The sequence below is a fragment of the Suricata suricatta genome, chromosome 9 (assembly GCF_006229205.1).
Source record: "Suricata suricatta isolate VVHF042 chromosome 9, meerkat_22Aug2017_6uvM2_HiC, whole genome shotgun sequence".
NCBI lineage: Eukaryota > Metazoa > Chordata > Mammalia > Carnivora > Herpestidae > Suricata > Suricata suricatta.
Genome location: NC_043708.1, coordinates 84,033,599 through 84,058,854, shown reverse-complemented (window position 1 = coordinate 84,058,854; position 25,256 = coordinate 84,033,599). Strand labels below are relative to the sequence as shown.

The 25,256-nt window shown below is 39.5% G+C and overlaps 1 protein-coding gene and 1 long non-coding RNA gene across 6 annotated transcripts in view; one reads left to right on the top strand and one right to left on the bottom strand.

The window, feature by feature from the left end:
- On the bottom strand, positions 1–4,247 carry LOC115301467. The gene is made up of 2 exons (XR_003913123.1): positions 4,159–4,247; positions 1–1,009 (listed from the first exon to the last, which is right to left on the bottom strand). It is a non-coding gene; the product is annotated as an uncharacterized LOC115301467 (long non-coding RNA).
- FRMD5 (FERM domain containing 5) overlaps positions 3,521–25,256 on the top strand; it is a 311,540-nt gene continuing 289,804 nt past the window's right edge. For all 5 annotated transcript variants that reach the window (XM_029951358.1, XM_029951357.1, XM_029951359.1 and 2 more), the window contains exon 1: positions 3,521–3,817. In XM_029951358.1, coding sequence (XP_029807218.1) covers positions 3,716–3,817 — 102 coding nt within the window. In that variant the 5' untranslated portion in view covers positions 3,521–3,715. The remainder of the gene's footprint in view (positions 3,818–25,256) is intronic.

Genomic DNA, 25,256 nt, shown 5'->3' with positions numbered 1-25,256 from the left:
TTTAACTACTCATATTAAAGCAAGTATGCATTTATTACTGTTGGAAAACTGTAACTTGAGTGTAGATGCTTTAGTTTGTGAAGCAGAGTGCTCTCTCCATTTCGATATGCAAACCTTTGTGTGTGGAGCAGGAGCATTGCTTCCACCGACATTGATGTAGAAGAGAAAAACTGTTTGTTTTCTCTCTATGGATGTAGACCACATATGTGTTGTTTCTGTGGAGTTGCGAATGTCCTTGTTTCAGCCCTTGCTCTTAGAAGAACAAAAGCTGAGCTCTAAAAGATACAGTCAAACAAGGACAGGCATGATCCTTACTGCTTACTGGAGAACTAATTATGCAAAGGGACTGGACTGGCTTTGGTGAGGCTCTATCTGGACCTACCTATAAAGATTAACTCAGACTTTGTGAGATATGTGCTGGGTTTGGACTGTTATGTTCTGAAGGTAATGGTCCAGTTGGTCAAAGATTAATGTCACACTCCTCAGGATGGGAGGTGGGGTTTCCTCTAACCGATTGCGCCACTGGAGCTCCTGGGGTTTCCTCTAAAGGAGTAGATATTCCCATGGCCAGTTATCCTATGGAAAATCAGAAACTGGGACAGAAAGTGGGACTTTGAAAATGGACCTTAAACTGGGTGAAGAGAGTTGTTTTCTTCTCTGAGCGGTTGAGCCATGAAGACATGGTCAGGGGAACTCTCGATGGGGTCTGTCGCCAGCCACATGGACCCTGGCTGCAAGCTCAACAATAAGGCAGACCTCTAGTCCATGAGGGTTTTGAGAGTAGCCATGTCATGCCCGCAGTTTACTCTGGATTACTCTTTCATTCTAATATTGTTATGTAGCCCTGGTCTTAACTGTGCTGGAAGGAGACTTTGACGGGAAGAGCCAGAGTTTGTGATGTCCTGGGAAAGAGGAGGCAGTGCTTCTTCGTGCCAGATCCCAAGGCAATGGTGAAAGTGGCATTGGCTGGAGAGAGATCAGTATCACCAAACATCAGGGTATGTGACATCTGAAATAGAGGCAGGAGTTATTTAGTTATTTCAGGCATATGTTGGTGACAGCATCCCCCTTTGGGACTCCTCAACAGTAGAAGGGAGGGAAACTTCAAAGGGGGCTGATATCCTAATAATTTGGAAAATGGGAGCTCAGAGTCACTGTAGCTTGGAGTTTTAAATACAGCCTCTTTTACACCCAAAAAATTCATGAAAGCTATCTGATTATCAAGGGCACATGAGGCCTTTTATTGAATAAAGCCTTTTTATTCTGGACATCCTACTCAATAGACTTGAGAAAAACAAAGACAAACAAAATATTCCTCAGTTTGATTTCATATGAGTCTTTTCTTTTTAGTTTTCCCCAGGCTTTTGCTCTCAATCCCTGTACAGGCATACATTTTCACCAGAAACTGATAGTTTCTTGCTTTTTTTCCATTATGCATCTATCCTCTGTTTTCCTCACAAAGTGTTCTGAATAAGAGAGTAAGGGAAAGTTTGAAATTCTTTCTGGATATTATACATAAGCATGTATGAATATCTAACTGGTCTTTCAATGAGGTGAACAGCCAAGTTGATATGATTTTCTTAGGCTGAACAGGAATGTTACTTAACACATTGGCATAGCAGCCACAATCTCATCCTTGTGGATTGCATCTATGGTCATACTCTGAAAAAAGACTGCATTCAATTCCTGAGAGCTTTTCTGGATTCATGATGCTTTGCCTTTTTATTCTAACAGCTGCTTATTTGCATAACCTGTTAAAGACATTTCCCTACCATCAAACTACTGGGCTTCCTCTAGCTCCTTGGACATTTTTTCTTGCTCTTACAGATCCTGTAAACAAATAGCAACTTTTGGCTTCAACGTAAGTTCTGCCTGCCTGAAATCTTTCATTGTCTTCTTCCAATTACACAACAAAGCCAAGTTTTGCAAAATATCACTTTGGCTATTAATAATTTCATTTGTCTCCAAGACCTACCTGAAATTCTTACTTTTTTCATTTATCTTTCCCTGGGACTTAGATGCTATAAAATATCTATCTCATTTACTTCACACAACAATCACTTATTGAATACTTACTATGTTGCACATACAAGGCTACCTGCTGTGGCTACAAAGTAGAGGAACTCACACCTGGTTTAATGGCTAGAATATTTGACTTAATGTTCTAGTTTCTTAACTCCTCTAGGATTACATTGAAAAGTGGGACCTACTCTTATTACTATTGAATGGCATAAAGGAGAATGCAGCTAATAAAGAGAGCAATCCAGGTGATAACTGAAGTGGGGGTGAGTCCCATGCCAAAAAAAATGGGAGAAATATTGGAACCCAAGGACACGAGAAAAGATGCATTATTTTATTTAAGTAGGCTCTATGCTCAGTAAGGGGCTTGAGCTCAGGACCTGAGTCAGCCAGGTGCCTCTGGGTAAAAAATGTACTTTAAAGGTCAGATGTTTTCTAAGTTAATGTAGGGTTTCATTTTTGTTATGTGTTTTCCTATAAACAACAGTATAAATGAAAATAATGGGAAATTATGCATCTTTCATCATTTCTTAATAAATTTTGACATTTTGTGTTGATTAATCTTTTACATAACATTTCCTTCTATCAAAAATTTTTGAGGGAGGATATTATGCTTCTTAGTAACGTTTTCATAAAGAACATAAGAACTTTAGATATGGGGTCACAAAGAGCAGGATACAATTTTTTTTTCTCTGTGACATATATCTCATGACATACTCGGGTGTTTTGTTGAGGAAGTCTGAAAATATGGTAATTCTAGTTCTGAAGGTGCAAGGAAAGGACCCATCACTTCCTCTGCACCCTACCGGCTGAGAGAGCACACCTCAGTCTCTTTTGTCTTATGAAAATAAAAGGCAGGCGTAGGGTTTTGGAGTGGAGGGTTTCCTAGGGGTTAAACCCGAGTGCTTAAGAGCCCTTGCGAACCTTACAGCTTTTACTTCAGTAGCTACTGTAAAACAGATGTTGTTTAAAATAAGAGGGCTGGAGCAGAGAGGCCCGTTGCGCCGACCTGGGGTAGAGCTCAGGTGGGGCCAGCCGCCTGGTCCGGAGCGGAAGGTGCCTGCATTCTGCAGGTGCAAGGATTGTTATCTTGCACCGCCCCTGCTCCCGAGAGGGCGGGACTCGCGGCGTTGCAGAGTGTGGGACTTGGCCCCTGAAGCAGAGTCTAAACGTATTCCACGCAGCAGACATTTATCCAGCCGGGTGCCCACACCTGGCACGGGGGAGGGGAAACAGCTTCTACAGGAACCGCAGAGACAAGAGGAGCCCCTCGTTTGGGACGCCAGAGGGCTGGTCCCGCTAGGCTCTGTCCGACTGCTTTCCCGTGATTGCTTCCTCCACCTGTCCATCATTCCAATACCCTATTTCTATTGGCTCCACTCTCTGCCACTCGGTTCCGCCGCGCTGACCCTCCATTGGCCCCTCTCAGGCCGACGCCCCGCCCCACGAACTGGGCATGGGGAGTGGGGCGCGGAGAGAGAGCGGGGCGCTTGCTCTGGGCTTGGGGGAGGCGGTGGCGGAGAAGAAGGAGGAGAAGAAGGAGGAGCTGGGCCAGCAGGAGGCAGCGGCCTCGACCCGGCAGGGGTGATGGTGCAGGTGCCCGGGGCCCGCGAGGAGCTGCCCGGCTGAGGGGCGCCTGGTCCGGGGTCCGCAGCGCCGCCGCGTCTCTCCCGGGGGCGGTCGGTCGGGCGGGAAGATGCTGAGCAGGTTGATGAGCGGCAGCAGCAGGAGCCTGGAGCGCGAGTACAGCTGCACCGTGCGGCTGCTGGACGACAGCGAGTACACCTGCACCATCCAGGTCAGTGCCGCGCTGCCCTGCCCGCGGAACCCCTTCGTTCCCCGAGTCTGGCCAACTTGGCCCGCGGCCGCCGCCCGGGGTCGCCGCAGACCCCAGTGCTTTGTCCGTCCCCGGCTGCGGCGGACGGCCCCGGTGCGGAGAGCGCCTCCGCCCGAGACCGGTCCCGGGCGGGGTGCCGGGCGCTCCGCGCAGCTGCGGTCAGAGTCCCTCCGTCCCGGACCCTCAGCTATCCGTCTGCCCTCTCCAGGGTAGGGCACCCCATCCTGCCTCCTCGAGCCTGACACCGGGAAGCGTCTTCCGCAGGCGTCCAGAAGGAGGCGGGCAGGGAGGGAGCCTCTTACCCGGGCCGCCCCGTCGAGGGGCGCAGGCTTTGGCTCTCCAGCCAGGCAAGGACCGCTGGCCGGCTTTTCTTATCTATCTTTGGTTGGAAGGATAATGCTGTATGTCATAATCACCCCCCCCCCCTCCAGCATTTGTGAGTCAGAGCTCTCAGAAGGTAGAAGTGAACGCGCAGCCCATGCAGAGTGGCCTATGGAAGGGAGCCCAGAGGCTGGATTAGCCCCCCTCCCTGTCTTTCGTTCCCCAAATCTCATTGTGTTGGGCAATTCGGGGCGGGGGCGTGAGGTAAAGATTTAGCAACAAGTTCCAGAGATTTGAGGGTTGGCCGTGGCAAGAAAGAATCGGTGACTTCTAAATAACGCCAACAATACATTAATGCTTCGCAGCATTTCTTCAGAAGCCTGGTATTTTGGAAGGGATTTTTACAACCTCTTGCTTATGTGTTTTCACTACTGCCGTGTGTCACGTCTGGAGTAGTAGTCTTTCCCAGGAATGCAGTCACAGCCCTCTCTCCTCCTCTATAAAGTCAGTGGTAGGAAACATTGACAATGCTCCGGTGTTTAGAGGCTCCTGCGCTCGCTGCCGGAAACTGCTCTTTCTGGAGAAGCAAATTGAGTTGGACCCAGAGGGGTCTCATCTGATCCCTCGCTTTTGCTGCAAGAAACCAGAGGGGGCTTCTTGCCTCAGATGTGGCAGACAAACACTGTCGGCCGCTGGTTCTACCCTCTTTGTCTCCCGGCCCCCCAACCCCCATTTATTGTTATTATTTTTTTTTGCTGACAATGCTCAATAGCGGAAAATAGCGGTGTGTGAGAAAGACGCTGGGTAGCGTGTGAGAGCAGCTGCTCTCCGCTGAGTCCGTGCTCAGTTCAGCTTTCTCTCCACTTTCCCTTTTCTCCCACTCCCCAAACCAGCTCTGGGCATAAGTGCTGTCTGCTGTCAAAGATCCAGGAGGGCAGAGAAAGAACAAAATCTCTTGTTAAGGCTACTTAAAGACAGGCATAAAGATGCTAGCCATCAAGTGAAAAGGATTTTTGTAGTTGAATATGATAGATGTTCTGTATCATTTTCTCACAGAATGAGTGTCATGCTACTTTTTGTTTCTATTGTATCCTTATGTGCCATGTACAGTTTTTTTGTTTTTGGTTGGGGGAGGAGAAAACATTGACTTGACATATTCACCATTTCAATACATTGTGCAAAGCTTTTATAGTCTTTATCCTTTTGTTTTAAAATGTAAAGCATTTACACAATAGCATATCAAGGCCAGTGTGAGATTGAGACTTTGTGAGTCCTAAGAATACTTTGGGGTATATGGTGAAATAAAATTCCTGTGGCAGGTCATTAACTTTTGCCAAGGTATAGAGTACAAATGAAACACAGTTCACATCATCACTCCACTAGTGATGTCTTGTGGTTTTTAAGGTCTCACAATAAGACAACTAGTTATTTTTACCAGGTAGTGGAACCTTTGAGGTTGGTTGATTGGTATTATAGTTGTGGATAGTTTTTTATTACTGTTAAGAAAAATAATATTTTTAAGTCAAACAGGACTTACTGGGTTTATGCTTGCTATATCTTACTATGGTTGTTTCTTTTCCTGCTGGTTCTATTTTACATTTAATACAAGTTAATGTGTTATAAAAATTTAGGCCAGGTAAAAAATTAAGCTTGGTGTAACATGATTATACTGTAGTGAGTGTCCACTGTCTAGACATGTTAATGGTTGTGCATTGTGATTCTTGCACTAAAATTTTAAAAACACAGGAATTCTGAACTGTATGTAATATTGTCAGTCTTTGGCACCACTATTGTGAATTGCTTTTGTTTTTACCCAATGTGAGGAAATGTCAAAAAAAAAAAGAGGAATCTTATGTGAAATTAACATTTTGTGCCTGAGCTTTTAGAGACTGAGCTTTTCTTAGTAACTTTCACCTCATACATTTCTGTAGTGTGTGTTTGTGTTTGTGCATGTGCTTATTTGTCAAGTATTGGGCACAGCATCTTTTAAATCAGTATGGAAAGGAGCTGTGATCTATTTGCTAGGTTAAAGTAATATTCTTAACATTTTAGGAATTGGAGTACAGTATATTAAAAAAATGGTGATAATTTGGACTCATTTTCATTAGAATATTGTATGCCAAATTTTTCTTTAAGGTATGTATTTTAGAGTGATTTCAGTACTTTTTGGGATAATCGGAGAACATTTAGGGTATTAGAGAGTCAGAAATGTATCACTAAGTTAGAGCCATAATAGCCACATTTGGTAAATTTTAGTTGTAGGAAATTCTGTCAAAGTATTGGTCTAGCCTTTCATATTGCACCAGTTCTATTGATCTAGCATTTAGGATGTGACTATTAAGGTAAGGAAAATACCTTATATCCTCTCAATGAAGGTTGCCACAGTTACCAGACTATTCTTTTATTCTTTCAGATATGCAAATGTATTTGTACATCATGAGAAATGAAAATATACATAGGAGGGTTGTAATATAATTGCTCTCCTGTGAAGAACGTTGTTAACATCTCCCTGCCAGTTTTGAAGGTCATTGCCTCATAAATGCAGATCCAGTCCATATTTTTTACACATCTGTTTAATTTATGAATATCTACATTTATTTACTACTTTTACTATCCTACCTTGTTATTTTATTTGGGAGCAAATAGGAAAAATGAAAAGGCTACCTAATATCTTTGAACTTAGTATATCAAATGGACTCATTTAAATGTTTAGGCTCATAATATCCTAAGTAATAGATTTTTGACTATGTTTTGAACTTAATAGTTTATAAAACATTTAGAATATATATTACAGGAATGTCAGTAGAAATCCATATCAAAAATAGATATTTTCACATCATATTAATAACTTTTTTTCCGATTACTGAAAAGTAAAGCTGCCCTAGAAATGAATTTGATTTTACTGGGAACACATTAAAATAATAACTGATCAAGCAGCTGGGTTAAATGTGTTTTTGCAGTTAAATGAGGTACTATCATAAATAAAATGCATATGTATAGAAACAGTTCTATAGTGAAACCAAGATCTGGATTTGACTGTGGCTCAGCCATTTACTAACTGTGAGACCTAGGGAAAGAGAGGGAGTCCTGGGGGAGAGAACAAATGTATTGAGCCTCATACTTGCCAGGTGTCCCACTTGCTTTCTCACTTAGCTCACAACAGCATGTGGATTCAGTATACATCTCTTGTACCAGCTGAAAATAATACAGTTGTGGATTGGTGGGAAAGCTGATGTTTCTTGAATGGGCAGCTCTGTACTATGCTGTCTGCTAGGTGCTTTGCTTATACCTTACATCAACTATTTGAGAGGTAGGTGTTATTATCCTCATTTTACAGATGAAAGGCTCGGATGACGGAACTTGCTCAAAGTTAGTAGTGGATGGCTGTACTATATTAAAACCCTGGTCATTTTGTCTCTGAATCCCAGCTTTGTTCCCTCTATTCCTTCTGACCTCCTATTTTAGTATATGTGCTGCTGAAGCAAGCACCCTTCTGACCTCCTGAGTCAGTTCACCTGTCTCTATCTTAATTTCCTCATCTGTAAAATGGGAATAATAATACTTCATAGTAAAGAGAAAATTATTTGGTAGTGTCATTACAAATAATAACAAGATTTAAACGGACTAATCTACTGTACTTACATTGTGCCTTATTCTATTCAAATAAAATTTAGGATTGAGAAATAATGTTTTCGTTTTTGGAAAATAAATCAAATTAAGCCCTAGGTCTCCTTAAAATGATTTCTGATTAATCTCAGTGAAATTGTAAAATCCAAAGCTGGAATAACTGGATTTTGTAGTAGAACTCTTCTCTAAAATTCAAGCGTTCAGGTTTGGTTTTCTTCTGTCCTACCAAATCTTTGGCTTTAGAGGGGCATTTATTTCCTGGACTGACGATGATTTATCTTTTCTAAGAATTTCTCTCATATTTGGTAAGCAAAATCCTTGATTTCATTAATGCAAAAGGGATGTTGTTAGAGAATTAAGATAATTTTATTCACAGAAAAACACAAAGCTGTTGTATTTTCATGAATATTGTTTTTTTTTAAACTTTGTTTTAAAAAAGTAATTATGGTGTCTCAGGATCTGTTACAATAGTAAGTCAGACTCTAATTCTTGAAACTAAGTTCCAAAATTAGCTTTCTAGAATCCTAAAAGCATTCATATTCTGTTTAATTTGTATATTGAAATATGTATTATATAAAATGAATGCAGATCAACCTTTAAGGACAAAAGGTAAATTTTAGATGTGTATTTATGCTCTCATTCTTTCTCTTTTTGAAAAAGTCCAGTTTAAGGAAATAACAGTGGCATCCAAGAGAAACCTAGAAGCATTCACCACAACAGATTTTACTCAAGGGTATTTGTATGAATTTGCATTCAGTTAAATGCTTGGAATAAATATGCTAGACAAGGCAACTCAACGTAGTGTATAATAAAAGAGCATTGGGTTTTTGAATCCTCTGTTTGTTACATTGCCCAGAGACAAGTTGATCATGTCTGTGCTAGTGTTAATATCACACTTAAAAAAAAATAAGAGGTTTGCTAAGATAAAATCAGATAAAGACAAAAACCAGTCATTTTTATTACACAATTGTAGTCGTTTATGTATAGGTATTAAAATGTGTGACCCAAAATAAGCAAGGTGGTAGTTTAAGTGTTATAATTATGATAGTAAAATATTTCAGGTTATTTTAATAACTTTTCTAGTAGATTGTACTTTAGAATTTTTAAAGGGGACAGTAAGAGGGAGCTATGAATTTTAAACCCTAAGAATTATATCACAGTGACTTACATGGTTCTAGTTCAATGAATATTTGTTCTGATTTGTTTGTGCTACATGATGGCTGTGTTAACTCCAATACTTTAAAATTTCTTGTGTCTGAAAACAACAAACATTCTCTAACAACTGTATAACCCTTTTAATAGTTTCAATCCATCCCATTCCAAACCACTTTGCTTTTTAGTCCTTATCCCTGGTGAGAAGTATGGTATGTATATGTGGTATTTTACAGAGCCTTTGAGGTCTCTGATAAATTTCTGCAATTATCCTTTGTTGAATTAGTAGAACTGTGGTGTAGATCTCCTATGATTTTTTGGTTTGTCTCTTAGGATTTCAAGCCTTTCAGGTCTCCCCTCCCCCCATCTGCAGGTTTAGAAGGCTTAGATCAAATGAATACTCTGTAGTACAGTGCTTCATGGGGAGTTGGAGGTCTGGCAGAATTAGGATATTGACATTGGAATTACCACAGCCACAGAAACCTCCTTCACTCCTTTCCCCTAAGTCAGTGCCACATAAAATCTCCTCACAGCCTCATTTTCTAACCTCTTGCCCCAACAGGAAGAGAACCATGCTTCCCAAACCTGTTTCCAATTGTGCCTATTTTACGTTGCATTCATCTTCTGATAGCCTCATCTGTAACATTCTGACTCTGCAGACCCTGTTTCATGGAGTAGCCTCCTATGGGACACTGTTCCTCACCTCTGCCTAGCCACAGCTTGTACAACAGATGGGAGTATCATGGAGGACTGGCAACAACCTTACAGCTTCTATTTCTTACCTACATGGTGCTCAGGGAGGAGGATGTGGCTCTCCTGGAGGTCAGGTGGCAGTTGTTGCCCCTCTGTTTTCTGGCCTCAGTACTTAGGGCTCAGGCAAACCACCTGAATGGTTCTCTCATGCAGCTGAGAATTTTGAAGAGCACTAATGAAAGCATCTCCATTCCTATGTTGTAGAGTGAATGGTATTTCCCCTAAGAGAGCAAAATACCTTGTCATATGTCCATCCTAGCTACTGAAGTAGACCTCCCATTTCTTTAAGACACTAGATCTGGGTGGGTGGCCAATACAACTTTTTGTACTTTTACAAATATTTTAAATATCAGTGGAGCCCAAGAGAGTAGGGAAAGCAGTTTCTCTTAGAGGCTAACCCCTAGATTTAAATTATGGATCTCTTGCTGTCCAAGGCCATTATGTGATCCTCATTATTGTCAATATTTTGAGCAAGATCTTCTATATTGGTCTTTCACCAACTGTAAATGCTATATTGTTTCTAAGGATGGTGTTTTACTTCTGTGCCTTTCCAACTTAATTGTATTATATCCTAGATTTGGAAAGCAGGAACGTGTATAGTTAGGTTCAAATTCTCCAGGCTTTTGCTTGCTACTGAACACCAACTTGTGTGAATCAAGTCCTCTAAGGGGATCCTTCCGTGCCATGCTCATACAGGGAAAATAATTGGGCCACATGCTTGGCAACCACTGAGTTTGTGTACAATAGCTCCATTCACTTGTCTACAGAAAACACCCCTTTGACAGTGATTATAGCCTTCATTCCCCCTCCTCTACTTCTGACTCCTTGCATTATCATGACCTCATCTGCTGGTCTGTATTTAGAGACACTTTGGACCACTCCAGAAATGCTTCAGGACTCATTTCTTTATGTTACGGATCATTTCAAAGACTTAGACAACCCCTGCCCACCAAGGGAAACCATTCCAGATCAGGACCAAACTAGCTATTTTTATGCCTTATTTGAGCCATATTACTGTGTCACAGCACAGGTTTTTTTTTTTTTTTTTTTCCTTTTGTAGAAATTGTGAACCTTGTTAGAAAGCAAGGAGAATGAAATAGGGGGATGAGTTAAAGCAGCGGTTCTCAAAGTGTGGTTCCTGGATGAGCAGCATCAGTTTCACCTGGGCATTTGTTACAAATGCAGATTTTTGGCCCCACTGCTGACCTAGTGAATCAGAAATACAGGGGATAGAGCTCAGCAGTCTGTTTTAACCAGGTAAATCTTAGGCTTTTTGAGGTTTGAGATCACTAGTATTGTGTCACACAGATATTTAGTAAAATCGATGAGCATTGTTGATTGAGTATAATAAGTGAGGGAGAAAGAGAAGCCATGTGTGAATCTCATATTTCTAATTTTTAATTTATTTCCAAGTGGCCTTAGCTGATGCTCTACCCTTGTAAGGTAAAAGTTAGTTTATTTGCAGATATGCATACCATTTTCAAATGGGCAGGAGTCTATGGTGGGTCATCATTTCAGTTTAATGCCCTTATATTTGTTTTATTTTTGTCTTCCCCAATCTAGAACTAATATGATTATTTTATATTTCTATACTGTTTCTCAGAGAAATCTTAACTTAAAGTCCTGGGGGTGTAGGAAGACACTTGTTTGCAAACATGTAGAGAGCAAACAATAAATGTCATGGAATTCGGTGCTAAGACAAGGTGGTATGTTGTGGCAGTGCGAATCTGGGGGACTCGAAATTAATAAATATTTCTCAAAGGAGGTGAGATTTGAACTAGGTCATGAAAGAGTGCCAAAAGCAGAAAATGGGCTGTGAGGATGGATAAAGGGCATTCCAGGCTGAGGTAAAAGCAGGCTACTTTAAGGTAGAAAAGCTAAAAATGTAAAGCCAAATATATTTAGTCTTTACTATGTTTATCTGACGTACTCTGGTACAGTTGAGTCAAATAACAATCTACTTGCCTAAGAAAAATTGCTGTCAGCAAATTTCAATCATTCTTGACGTTCTCAGAAGAGTTAATCTAAACTAAAAATAACACAAAGCTGGTGTTGAATTAAATCTAACTCCAAGAGTATATAACATAAATTAAGATTCTTCACAAAGCAATAGCATCACATTAAAGGTAGAGTCATGTATCAATCTGTGCTAATTCTATGGCTGCAGCAACTATGCATATACTTTTGTTTCCAGGGGACTCATCTCTGGCACCAGTTTATTTATCTACACTGAAAAAGAGAGTATCAAATCCCAACATTCAGCTAATGTTTGAAAATCCTTTGGCTGATATAATGCAGCTTAAATGGTGCATTAACAGTTAAGAAATGTGATTAGTGGAGCCCGAAAAGGCACATGTCTGCATCTCTGTTCCCAAACCTAAGTGGCCACCAAAAATCACTTTCCTAGAGGTTGGAGGAGTGCTTCCCTGGATTCCCCAGTGAACTCCTGTCTGCCAGCACTGAAGTTCCCAGCCTGACACAGGGTGCACTTTGAGCACTCCACACAATGCCAGGCTAGAGCTTTGGGGATGGGAACCTCCAGGAAAATACTGTTTGGCATTTAGGCAATCAATGTTCGGCAGAATGCCAATGCTAATAGGTTATTTTGCTCTGGAGAAGGAGAAAAAGAAGGGATAGTTTAGAGACTGATGAATAGGGGAATGACTGACAATACAGGCACTCCACTTTGTTGGAAAGATTAAGGAGGCTTGCTGTGAAGTGGTATTATGGGAGCCAGATAAATTAGCAAAGGCCCACAGGCCCAAGACCTGAAAGAAATAGTGGTTCATCAAAACAGCATGCCCCAGGGCACACTGAAATGTCTGGCCACTTCCATTGAACTTGTAGTAGAAAAAAGCCAAATCATTAGGAACCCTTATAGTCTGGTAGTCCATTCAGGCACTCCATAGTCAGGCAAATTATCCTTTGCTTCCATGCAGGTGCAAAGCCTTATTTCCATATTGTCTGATTTAACTCCAGGGCCCTACTCTGGGCCTTAGCCTAATTTTGAGGACACCCAAGGGGAAGAGTTGGCTTCACAAGTACCAGAGGATTCCATATTACTCTAGGTAGGAGATGCCACTAAGATTATTGTTTTGCCAGACATGGGCCAAGCAGATAAAGCATTGATCACAGCACAAGGAAGTATAATTAATTCATCTTAGATCTCAAGTACTTCTAGGGAATAATTTGTTAAAAATTTTTTTGGAATGTTTATTTTTTGAAGGAGATAGAGATTGTGTGAGCAGGGGAGGAGCATAGAGAAAGGGAGACACAGAATCCAAAGTGGGTTCCAGGCTCTGAGCTGTCAGCACAAAGCCTGTTGCAGGGCTTGAACTCACTGTGAGATCCTGACCTGAGCCAACGTCGAACACTCAATAGACTGAGCCACCCGGGCACCCCTGCAATGATTTCTTAATAAACAGACTCAGTGAGACTGTACTATAACTTCAGGTCTGGTGTTTCAAGACTGGGTCTTCACAGTGGGAAGCACTGCCCATGGCTAGGAGAGTCTATATTTTGGACAGCTGAAGTTGGTGAAACTGGAGGGAGAGTTAAGATAATTGATAAGGAGAAACAAAAGATCAAAACCAGAGAAACTGTTGGGATGGAGCAAGATGAGTCCTAAGCAGACATCCCTGTTCAGAATCTGGAGTGAGAATCTGGAGAAGCAGGTTGGGGACAATGAAAGAATATTGGATGTCTATTTTTTGTTGTTACAGCTGTGTGTGATTAAGAGAGCTTTAATGGTTTAAAGGCATCCTCTGAGATTGGCCCCCATGTGGGGGTAATTAAAACACTCAAGAATTGGGGCACCTGGCTGTCTCAGTTGGTGGAGCATGAGACTCTTGATCTTGGGGTTGTGAGTTCAAGCCTCACACTGGGCCTAGAGCTTACTTAAAAAATAAAAATAAAATAACTCAACAATCAGTAAGTCATGTTGAATACCTCACTGACCAAGACTCTGCCAGAACACGCTGGAATTGACCCTAGGGCCCTCTGCTGGGCCAGACACTATTTCTTATTGAATCATGGGAGGCAGGGTTCACAGTGGTCCTGGGGAAGAGGGGGAGGCCTTTTAGGGCTATGGCTATTTGCTGACTGATAGAGTAATACGCACATGCACACGTACCTGCACACACACAGAAGTAAGCTGTCCATTTGCTGCTTGCCAGATATAGGGTCCAAATGGTCTAGGTTTTACTTTCCTGTGGCTCAGTAGGCTCTTTCTTACCTTTCACATGCTTCCAAAATGCGACTTTGATCATTTTATCTTTCTAAATCCTTCAAGATCTACTGGATAACAGCCTTTTAGCATGGCCTAGATGCTCTTCTGTTACCTCTGCTGCCTTTCTTTCAAGACTTGTCTCCTGTTGTCCTCTAAATGCATTTTATTCTGCTTTGTAGACCATCAGCTTCTTATCACCTTATTTGAAGGTAGACTTCCTCCACAGTGTTGTTGGGCTGTGCTTTGGGGGACCTTATAGCATTTACCACATTCACTTGTAAATATTTACTCACATGTCTGCCTCTCACTAGACAACTGTTTGAAGGGCAGAGATTGCATCTTTGTATAGTTAGTATCTAAGGTCTCACCTAGGGGATCCATAAATGTAGATTGTAGATGTTCAGGAATGAAAAAGTTACCTTCGATAAAGAGGATTAATTATAGTGCAAATGTAAGGTTACCTCTAAGTTGAGCTAAATTGATTTTAAGAAATGAACATCAGATTTTTTTGGACTTTGGGGTACTATTATAGTACTTTAAAAGATGGTTAGTTAATGGTGATAGTTGTACAATTCTAGGCTTGTGCTAAAACCCACTACATTAAACACTTTAAAATGGTAATCTGCTCTCTCTCTCTCTCTCTCTCTCACTCTCTGCCTCTTCCCTGCTCACACTCATGGTTTTTCTCTTTCAAAATAAATAAACATTAGAAAAAGAGGTAATCAGGGGGCACCTGGCTGGCTCAGTCAGAAGAGATTATGACTCTCAATCTCAGGGTTGTGAGTTTGAGCCTCACGTTTGTATAGAGATTACTTAAAAAATAAAATATCTTTTTTAAAAAAGGTAATCCTATGACATGAATTATTTCTTAATTCACATGTTGGTTTCCTGCTTTTGATCATATACCACAGTTGTATAAGAAGTTACCCTTGGGGGGAAGCTGGGTGAATGGTAGGTACATGGGACAATTTCATACTATTTTCACAACTTCTTATGAGTCTATAATTATAATATAAAGTTTTAAAATGTGATTGAATTGGTTTTGTTTAGCAAATATGCTTATTATTTAGTTTGGGTTTAGGGTTCAGAATGATTATAGAAAGTTTTCTCACTGATTAGACTCCAGTAACCTTTCAAAATTATGTAGGTTTATTTATAAGTGGATAATTTTTGACATAACATACTTGAAAATAAAGCCAATTCTGTGGTAATAAAAAGATAAGCGTTTAAAAGTAATAGGTTTTTTGCATCTTTATTTTTTCTGTGATTCTCTGTTACTCTCCTTGCACAGTTTCTCTGACATAATTAATTACAATTAAAATGAATGTACTGACAAATTACACATATCATAACGTGCCATTGTTATGTTTTAGAGAGTTATTTGGTGTAATGTCCATATTACATATTTTAATTTAATATGTTAATTGAGCCATTTAAAAATTTATTGCATACTTACTGTGTTCTGGGCTCTGTGATAAGCACTTTATAGTATTCTTCATTTAGTCCTACCTACTTAATGGAAAATGTCATTGTCCTTAATTCCAGATGAATACAATAAGGCTTAGAAATGTTAAATAACTTGCCTACTTGCTTACTGCCCCACAGCTAGTCAGTGGGGGAGCTGGGATTCAAACTCTGTATGACCCCATCATTGTTTTTACTCATTGCTCTTTGATGAAGCAGGCAGTAGAGTCCAATGAGAAAAACATTGACCTGAGGGAAGTCAGGAGACTTGCATTAAATGCCTGACTCTCTAGACTGATTAACTTTGAGGGCTTGAGCAAGTAATTTAAGCTTTCATCTGCAAAATGAGGAAGCTCAAAAAGAAGACCCTTCCAATCTCTTCTGGCACAAACATTCTACAGTTCCTGAGGAATTTGTCTATGGTGCAATAGTGTTTTTTCTTTGTTTAAATATAATTTATTGTCAAGTTGGCTAACATACAATGTATATAGTATGCTGTTAGTTTTGGGGGGTAAATTCACATGATTCATTGCTTACATACAACACCCAGTGCTCATTCCAACAAATGCCCTCCTCAGTACCCATCGCCCATTTTCCCCTTGTGTTCCCTCTGTGAAGGATATTTTTTATAAACACAGTATTCCTTTTAAGGAAAGATGTCAAAGCAGATCTTTGTGACTGCTTCAGTGTTCTGGCCCTTAGTTTTGCAGACTACAAAATAACATTTTATATACTAGCTCAACACAGATCAGATTCTGGGGGATTGACTCATGCTAATCAAAATGATAGGAGCTTTTTTTTAAATTTGTAATTAAGAATCTCTGTTAATCACAGAGGGGCAGTGAATATTAGTTTCTGCCATTATAAACACTTCTTTAGGATAAGAGACTGGAAACACCAATTTGAAAGCCGTCTTGGAAGGCAAATGGCTTTGAGGAGTATTCTTTGAGGTTGTGTAAAAAGCCTTATAAACCATGTCTGTTTCAGAGTACAGACCTAGTGATTATGTATCTACAAGAATCAGTTTTTTTTAATCTTATTTGATTAGTATTTTCTAAATGCTGATAAAGTCTGCCCTTTAGTCCTTCTCCTACTTAGTGCAGATTATTGTCCATATGTTAACAATACAATTTTAATTTGTTTTTATTTTTAAGATATGTTCCAGTTTAGAGGTTACACTCTGTTTACTTTGACTACACTTGAGTGTTTCTCAAGACTGTACTTTAAATGCCATTTTCTCCCCTAAGTGGACTTGGTCAGATAACTTTCTTTTATTTATGTTGAGTTTTACCACTTCATTTTTTCCAGAGGGAAGCTTAATTTTTTTTAACTTTGATCTCAAATTCTGCATGGTCCTCATGTAATTACCACTACATTACCATTCTTTTTGTAGGCAGTATTATGTAATCTTGATGACATGTGTAGGAGGCATATGCCACATATGGTATACAGCTTAAGAGTAAATTCTGATATATTATAAACGTTTCCACTATTCTTTTGCAAATACTGTTTTCTGAATTTCCTACAATGTAAGCTTGGCTTTTTTTTTTTTAACAAGTCAGGTTTATTTGGGTACAATTTACATGCAGTTCATTTTTTTTAAAGTAAGTTCTATACCTAATGTAGGGCTTGAACTCACAATTCTGAGATTAAAAGTTGTGTGCTCCACTGACTGAGCCAGCCAGGCATCCCTAAAAATCACTCTTTTATATCTGTACAGTTCTTTGAATTTTGACAAATGCATATAAGTTGTATGACCACCATATATTGAATATTTCCACCATCCCATAAAGTTCCCTTTTGTCCCTTTATGGTCAGTCTCCTCCCGCTTTTCTGGGTGTCTGGCAGCTGCTAATCGGATTTCTGCCCTCCTAGTTTTGTTTTTTCCAATGTCATATGAATACCATCTTGTAATATGTAATCTTTTGAGTCTGGCTTCTTTCACTTAGCATAATGCTTTTTTAGATACAAATTACATATTATAAAGTTCATCTGTTTAAAGTGTACAGTTGAAGGGTTTTTTAGCATATTTATGAAGATGTGCAATCATCAACATAATCTAAATGTGGAACATTTATATCACCTCAAAAAGAAACCTTGTACCTATTAGCAGTCACTTCCATTTCCTGTCTCCCTCCCATCAACTTTCTGCCTTAGGCAAACACTAATCCACTTCTGTCTTTATTGATTTGCCAGTTATGAACATTTCAAATAAAAGGTATCATACACTACATGGTCTTTTGTAACTGACTTTTTATTTTATTTTTTTTATGAGAGACAGCGCTAGCAGGGGAAGGTCAGTGAGAGAGGGAGACACAGAATCCGAAGACAGGCCCCAGGCTCTGAGCTAGCTGTCAGCACAAAGCCAGACATGGGGCTCTAACCTACGGAACTGTGAGGTCATAAACTGAGCCAAAGTTGGACACTTAACTGACTGAGCCACTCAGGACACTACCCTGAGTGTAACTGACTTCTTCCACTTAGCATATAATGTTTCTGGGGCTCATCCAAGTAGTAACTTGTGTTACTACCTCATTCTTTTTTATTGCCAAATAATTTCCTATGGTATGGATGTGTCATATTTTGTTTATCCATTCATGAGTTGATGGACATATATGTTCCACTTTTTGGGTATTATAGATAAAGCTCTGATAATTTATGTACAAATTTTTGTGTGGATATATATTTTCTTTTCTTCTAGATGTGCTTTGAACATTCTCATACAAGGTTTCTTGTTTTTTGTGTTCTTTTAGTTGAAATATAGTTGACATACAATAAATACTGTGTTAGTTTCAGGTGCATAACACATGCATATAAGTATTCGTGGGGAAATATGCTGTTATTTCTCATGGATAGATATCTAGGAGTGGAATTGCCAGATCATGTGGTAACTTGATATTTAATGTTTGAGGAATTGCCAGTTTTCCAAAGTGGCTGCCTGAGAGCTCCAGTTTCTCCACATCCTTGCCATCAATCCTCACTACTGTCTTTTTGATAATAGCCATTCTGTGGGAGTGAAGTAGTACCTCATTGTGTTTGTTTGTTTTTTTTCTATTTTAATTTTAATTTGTGTAGTTAACATGTAGTGTTGTATTAGTTTTAGATGTACAATATAGTGATTGAACAATTCTATACGTTTCTCAGTGCTCATCATGATAGGTGTTCTCTTAATCCTCTTCATCTATTTCACTCATTTGCCTCCTCCCTCCCCTCTGATAACCATTTGTTTGTTCTCTCTCTATAGTTAAGAGTCTGGGTTTTTTTTGTTTGTTTGTTTGTTTGTTTTCTTTCTCTCCCCCTCCTCTGTTCATTTGTTTTCTTTCTTCTTCTTCTTCTTCTTTTTTTTTTTTTTTTTTAGAAAGCGGTCTTTCTTCCTTTCTCTCTCTCTCTCTCTCTCTCTCTCTCTCTCTCTCTCTCTCTTTCTTTAAGAAAGAGAGCATGAACTTGGTAGGGGGAGAAGGGCAGAGAGGGAAAGAGAACCTTAAGCAGGCTTCACACTCAGTGCAGAGCCCAATGTGGGCTCAGTCCCATGACCTGAGCCAAAATCAAGAGTTGAATGCTTAACTGACTGAGCCATGCAGGTGCTCCTATTTGTTTCTTAAATTCCATATATGAGTGAGATCATATAGTATTTATCTTTCTCTGATTGGCTTATTTTACTTAGCATTATACTCTCTAGCTCCGTTCATGTTTTTGCAAATGGCAGGATTTCATTCTTTTTTATGGTTGAAATATATTCCATCACACACACACACTCTCACTCTCTCTCTCTCTCTCTCTCTCTCTCTCTCTCTCTCTTTTCTCCATTCATCAGTCGATGCACACTTGGTCTGCTTCCACAGTTTGGCTATTGTAAATAATGCTGCAACAAGCATAGGGATGCATATATCCCTTCATAGTGGTTTTGTATCCTTTGGGTAAATAACCCAGTAGTGTGATTACTGGAGATTTTTTGAGGAACCCCGATACTATATTCCACAGTGGCTACACCAGTTTGCATTCCCACCAACAGTGCAAGAGGGTTCCTTTTTCTCTACATCCTCACCAACACCTGTTGTTTCTTGTGTTTTTGATTTTAGCCATTCTGACAGCTGTTGAGATGTTAGTTCATTATAGGTTTGTTTGCATTTCCCTGATGATGAGTGATATTGAGCATCTTTTCATGTGTCTGTTGGCCATCTGTAGGTCTTCTTTTTAAAAATCTTTTAACATTTATTTATTTTTGAGAGAGAAAGAGAAAGTGTGTGGGGGAGGGGCTGAGAGAGGGAGACAGAAGATTGGAAGCAGGCTCCAAGTTGTGAGTACAGAGCCAGATGTGGGGCTTGATCCCACAAACTGCGAGATCATGACCTGAACTGAAATTGAGTCAGATGCTTAACTGACTGAGTCACCCAGGCACCCCGCCATCTGCAGGTCTTCTTTGGTGAAATGTCTGTTCATGTCTTCTGCCCATTTTTAAATTGGATTATTTGGTTTTTTGGGTATTGGATTGTAGTTCTTCATATATTTTGAAAACTAACTCTTTATCACATATGTCATTTGAAATTTATTTTCCCATTCAGTAGGTTGTCTTTCAGTTTGGTTGGTTGTTTCCTTTGCAGTGCAGAAGCTTTTCATTTCAATGTAGTCTCAATTGTTTACTTTTGCTTTTGTTTCCTTTGCTTCAGGAGACATATCTAGAAAGATGTTATGCTCATTTTGCTTTCAGTTTACATTTTCCTAATGACTAAAGATGTTGAACCTCTTTGCATATACTTTTTAGCCATTTGTATATCTTTTTGAGAAATGTCTATTCAGAATTTTTGCCCATTTTTAAAATGAGTTGTCTTTTTGTTATTGAGTTGTGGAAGTTCATTATATATTCTGGACACAAGTCCTTTATGAGATAGATGGTGTGTTGTAGACATTTTTTCCTAGCCTATGGGTTGTCTTTTCATTTTCTTGATGCTGTCTTTTGAAGCACAAAAAATTTTAAAATAATGAAGTCCAACTTAATAATCGTTTTTATTGCTTATGCTTTTGGTGTCATATCTAAGAAATCATATCTAACTGGAGGTTAAGAAGATTTACATCTGTATTTTCTTCTAAGAGTATTGTAGTGTTAGTTTTTAAATTTAGGTCTCTGGCTCACTTTTAATTATTTTTTTTTGTGTGTCTGATATGAGGTAGTGGTCCAGATGTATTCATTTATGTAACTAAATTTCAATCCAGTATAATTAATGTACACTGTTAGATTAGTTTCAGGTATATCATATAGTGATTCAACAACTCTATGTGTTACTCAGTGCTCATCACAGTAAGTGCACTCTTACTCCCCTTTGCCTATTTAACCCATTTCTCCACCCTTTGGCAACCATCCATTCTCTCTATTTAAGAGTTTTGTTTTTTTGTCTTTTTTTTGTTCTTTTGTTTTGTTTCTTAAATACCACATATGAATCTTCTCTTGCTCTGTTCTTTCATGATTTGCTGTGTTTCTTTAGTGATATACTTGGATTCCTTTTACTTTTTGCCTATCATCTGTTTTTGTTTTGTGATTACCATTTGGTTTATATGTAGCCTTTCATGTATATAAGCAGTGGATATTAAGTTAATGGTCACATAAGTTTGAACCCATTCTAAAAGCATTAACTTTTTACTTCTCTCCCCTCCTCATTTTAGGTATGTGGTGTCATACTATATATCCTTTTATTTTGTGAATCCCTTGAACTGATCTTTATAGATCTACTTAATTTTATGCTTTCATGCTTCCTACTATTTGTCTATCCTTTGCACTCAGAGCCCCTTTAGCATTTCTTGTAAGTCTGGTTTAATGGACATGAATTTCTTCAACTTTTGTTTGTCTAGGAAACTCTTTATCTTTCCTTCTGTTCTGAATAATAGCCTTGTTGGATGGAGTACTCTTGGTTGCTGGTTTTTTCTTTTTAGCCCTTGGAATATATTATCCTACTCCCTTCTGGTCTGCAAAGTTTCTGCTAAAAAATCCACTGGTAGCCTTATGGAGTTTCTCCTGGAGTGTACCTGTTTTCTTTTTTTCCTTGTGCTTTTTAAATTCTATTTTATCATTTATTTTTTTGCCATTTTAATTACTGGGTGTCTTGGTGTAGACCTGCTTGGGCTGATTTTGTTGGGGGCTGTATGTGCCTGCTAGATTTCTGTTTCTCTCCCTAGATTCTATAACTTTTCAGCTGCTATTTCTTCAGATAAATTTTATGCTTCCTTCTTTCTCTCTTCTCCTTCTGGGGTCCCTTTAATGTGAATGTTATTATGCTTGATGGTGTCACTGAGTTCCTTTAACCTATTTTCACTATTATTTTTTTCTCTCTCCTGTTAAGGTTGATTTTTTCCCCTTTTACTCTGTCCTCCCAGTCACGGATCTGTTCTGCTTCTTCTAATCTATGGTTCTCTCTAGTGTGTGTGTGTGTGTGTGTGTGTGTGTGTGTGTGTGTGTGTGTATAAAATAAATTAATGTTTATTTTTGAGAGAGAGAAAGAGCATGCAAGCAGGAGAGGGGCAGAGAAAGAGGGAGACAGAGAATCCGAAGCAGGCTCCACACTTGCTCGCACAAAGCCTCACTTTTAATTTTTGGTTCTTGAGTTTCCCTCTGATTGATTCTTTTTTGTTTCTATCTCTTTGCTGAGGGTCTCACTAAGATCTCCCATGTAAAGGTATAGTGAGTATCTTCATGACCATTACTTTAAATCCTCTATCAGGCTTATTACTTATTTCCATTTCATTAAGCTCTTGCTGTGATTTTGTTCAGATCTTTTATTTGGGATTTATTCCTTTGTCTCCTACTTTTGTTTAACTCCCTATATCTGTTTCTATGTGTTAGGAAAGTCAGTTATAGCTCCTGCTCTTGGAAGTAGAGGCCTGATAAAGAAGAGGTTCCGTAGTGCCCTGTTGTGCAATGTCCCCTCTTCACTAGAACCTGTCACTTCAGGAGTATCTGCTATTTGTGCCGTGTGCACTTTACTATTGTGGCTGAGTCACATTTACCTTCAGTTCAGTCAGCTGCAATGACCTTCTTTGCCTGTTGTGGGCAGGGTTTGGTCTCTGTGTTGTTACTGGACCAATCAGGGGCTGCCTTGAACTTGAGCTGAGTCAGATCTGGCATTTGCCAAAGCTGTGGTCATACCAAACTCAAGTCACACTACCTGTGTTGTCTCCTAAAAAGTTGGGGAGCAGGACCTGCAGGCAGACCAGATATCTGCCCCCAACCATTGCTGGGGCCACAGTTGGGCTGGTGTAGGTGATTATCTTCCTCTCTCCTCAGGGCAGGAGCCATTTTGGAGTGATGCTGGCCCCCGTTGGGGCTGCTTGAACACTGTCAGACTTGTGGCACCACTTTGGATGGACTCCTGACGGGCATGTTGGAGGGGGTAGGTCTGCAGGCAAATGCAGAGGTGGAGCGCTTGATGCCAAAAAGGTTCAAGCTGGTCCACTGTGGGACATGCAGTCACCTGGGAAAAGTCCTGGCCTTGCCAGGGACATGTTGGAGGGGATGGGTTTGCAGGAGTGTGGGGGTGAGGTATAATCTTAGCACACTAGGTGGAGAATATTCCTTCTGCAATGGTTCGTGCAGGTGTCCATATATCTAGGCTGGGGACAGAGGAGGGAAATGGTGCCCACAAACTCTTTCATTCTTAGAGAAGTCTTCCAAAGATCCCTTCTCATCCAGCACATGCTCTGATATTAGTATATAAATCTCCTTCTCATATACCCAAGGTATTTTTCAAACTACTGCTTCTATGCTCTATATCAGCAAGGCTGTTTGTTGTGGTGTCTTTTTAAGGGTGGGGACTCCAAATTTATATATATATATATATGTATATATATATATGTATAAATACATACACACATATAAATACATATATATGTATATTTAAAAATTTTTTGTTTATTTTGAGGGGAGAGAGAGACAGAGTGTGAATGGGTGAGGGGCAGATAGAGGGAGATGCAGAATCTGAAGCAGGCTCCAGACTCTGAGATGTCAGCACAGAGCCCGATGCGGGGCTTAAGCACACAGATCCGTGGCATCATGACTAGGTCTGAAATCGGACACTTAACCAATGGAGCCTCCAAACTTATATTTTTATATGTTTATATCAGTTGTCAAATACCATTAGTTGGAAGACTTTTCTTTCCCTTTCAAATTGTCTTGATCTCTTTCATTAAAGATCAGTTGACTGTAAGTATATGGGTTTATTTCTGGACTCTTTACTAATCTGTTCCATTGATCTATATATCTCAATACCAGCATCACTCTGCCTGGATTAATTTTGCTTTGCATTAAGTTTTGAAATCAGAGTTTGAATCTACTAACTTTGTTCTATTTCATGATAATTTTCACTATTCTTAGTTCATTGCATTTCTCTATGAATTTCAGAATCAGCTTGTTCGTTTTTGCAAAAAAAAAAAAACAGTTGAATTTTGATAGGAGTTGTTTTGAATCTGTAGATCAACTTGGAGAGTGTTGCTATCCCCTTAATGATATAATTCTTCTGATTTACAAACTTAGGATGTCTTTCCATTTATGTAGATATTTAATTTTTTAAACACTGTTTTATGGTTTTCAGTGTAAGTGTAATGCTTTGGAGATTCATTCATATTGGTGTACCTATCAGCAGTTTGTTCCTTTTCATTGCTGAGTAGTATTCCATTTTATGGCCGTATCACAATTGTTTATCCATAAGCCAGTTGATGGGAATTTGAGTTATTTCCTTTTTTTGGTGGCAATTATGAATACACCTGCAAAAAATACTTGTATGCAAGTTTTTATATAACCATGGGTTTTTGTTTCATTTGGGTAAATACATGGAAATAGGCTTGCTAGTGTTATGTAGGTGTATGTTTACCTTTATAGGAAACTGCCAAACAGTTTTCCAAAGTGGCTACATTGTTTTGCATTCTCACCATATATGAGAGTTCCAGTTGCTCCACATCTTTACTAGCACCTGGTGTATTAGTTTTTCTTTTAAAGCTATTCTAATAGATTTTATTGAGATTTTAATTTTCATTTCTCTAATGACTAATAAGATGGAGCATTAAATTAATGGAATTCTGACTTTTGGAGTTAGAAGAGACATGAAAGACTTCATTCCTGGTTTTTATATTTTGGTCCTCAGACCTATTTCATGGGCTATCAGAGGCTGGGAGAGTTGGGGGACTGAGGAACATGCTGAGTGGGTAGGGATCTGAGCCCCTGCCCAGAAGGGCTCTAGTTTTGCCAGTCTCTTCATGTTGAATTCATGTGATGTATTATTAGAAAAGATGTTTGAACATGTTTGAAAGTTACTGAGCTCACTTTTCTTTTTAGAGGAGAAACCTGAGATCTGGAGAGTTAAAATGACTTGCTTAAGGTCATATAGTTAGTCTGAACTAGGCTGATATTCCAGTGTTCTTTTTTCTGTATTGTATTATTTTGTCATAATGCTAAAATGATAGTATTTATTGGCTCACGGAAGAATTATGATGAAAAGCCTGATCAAGATTTGTTAAATTTCTAAGTTTTTTTAAAAAAACTTGTTTATTTATGTATTTTGAGAGAGGAAGGGAGAGAGTGTGCACATGAGTGAGGGAGGGGCAGAAAGAGAGAGAGAATCCCAAGCAAGGTCTGCACTGCCAGCGCAGAGCCTGATGTGGGGCTTAAACTCAGGAACCATGACATCATGACCTGAGCTGAAATCAGAGAGTTGGACACTTAGCCAACTGAGCCACCCAAGTGCCCCAAACTCCTAAATTTTAAAAAAAGACTTCTTTTATACCGAAGAATAGCACATGGAAACTCAGTCATCTTCTGCGAGTTATCTGCCCTAAGAAAGTGAGGGTTATCTTTTCTTTAGGAAACCAGTTTCT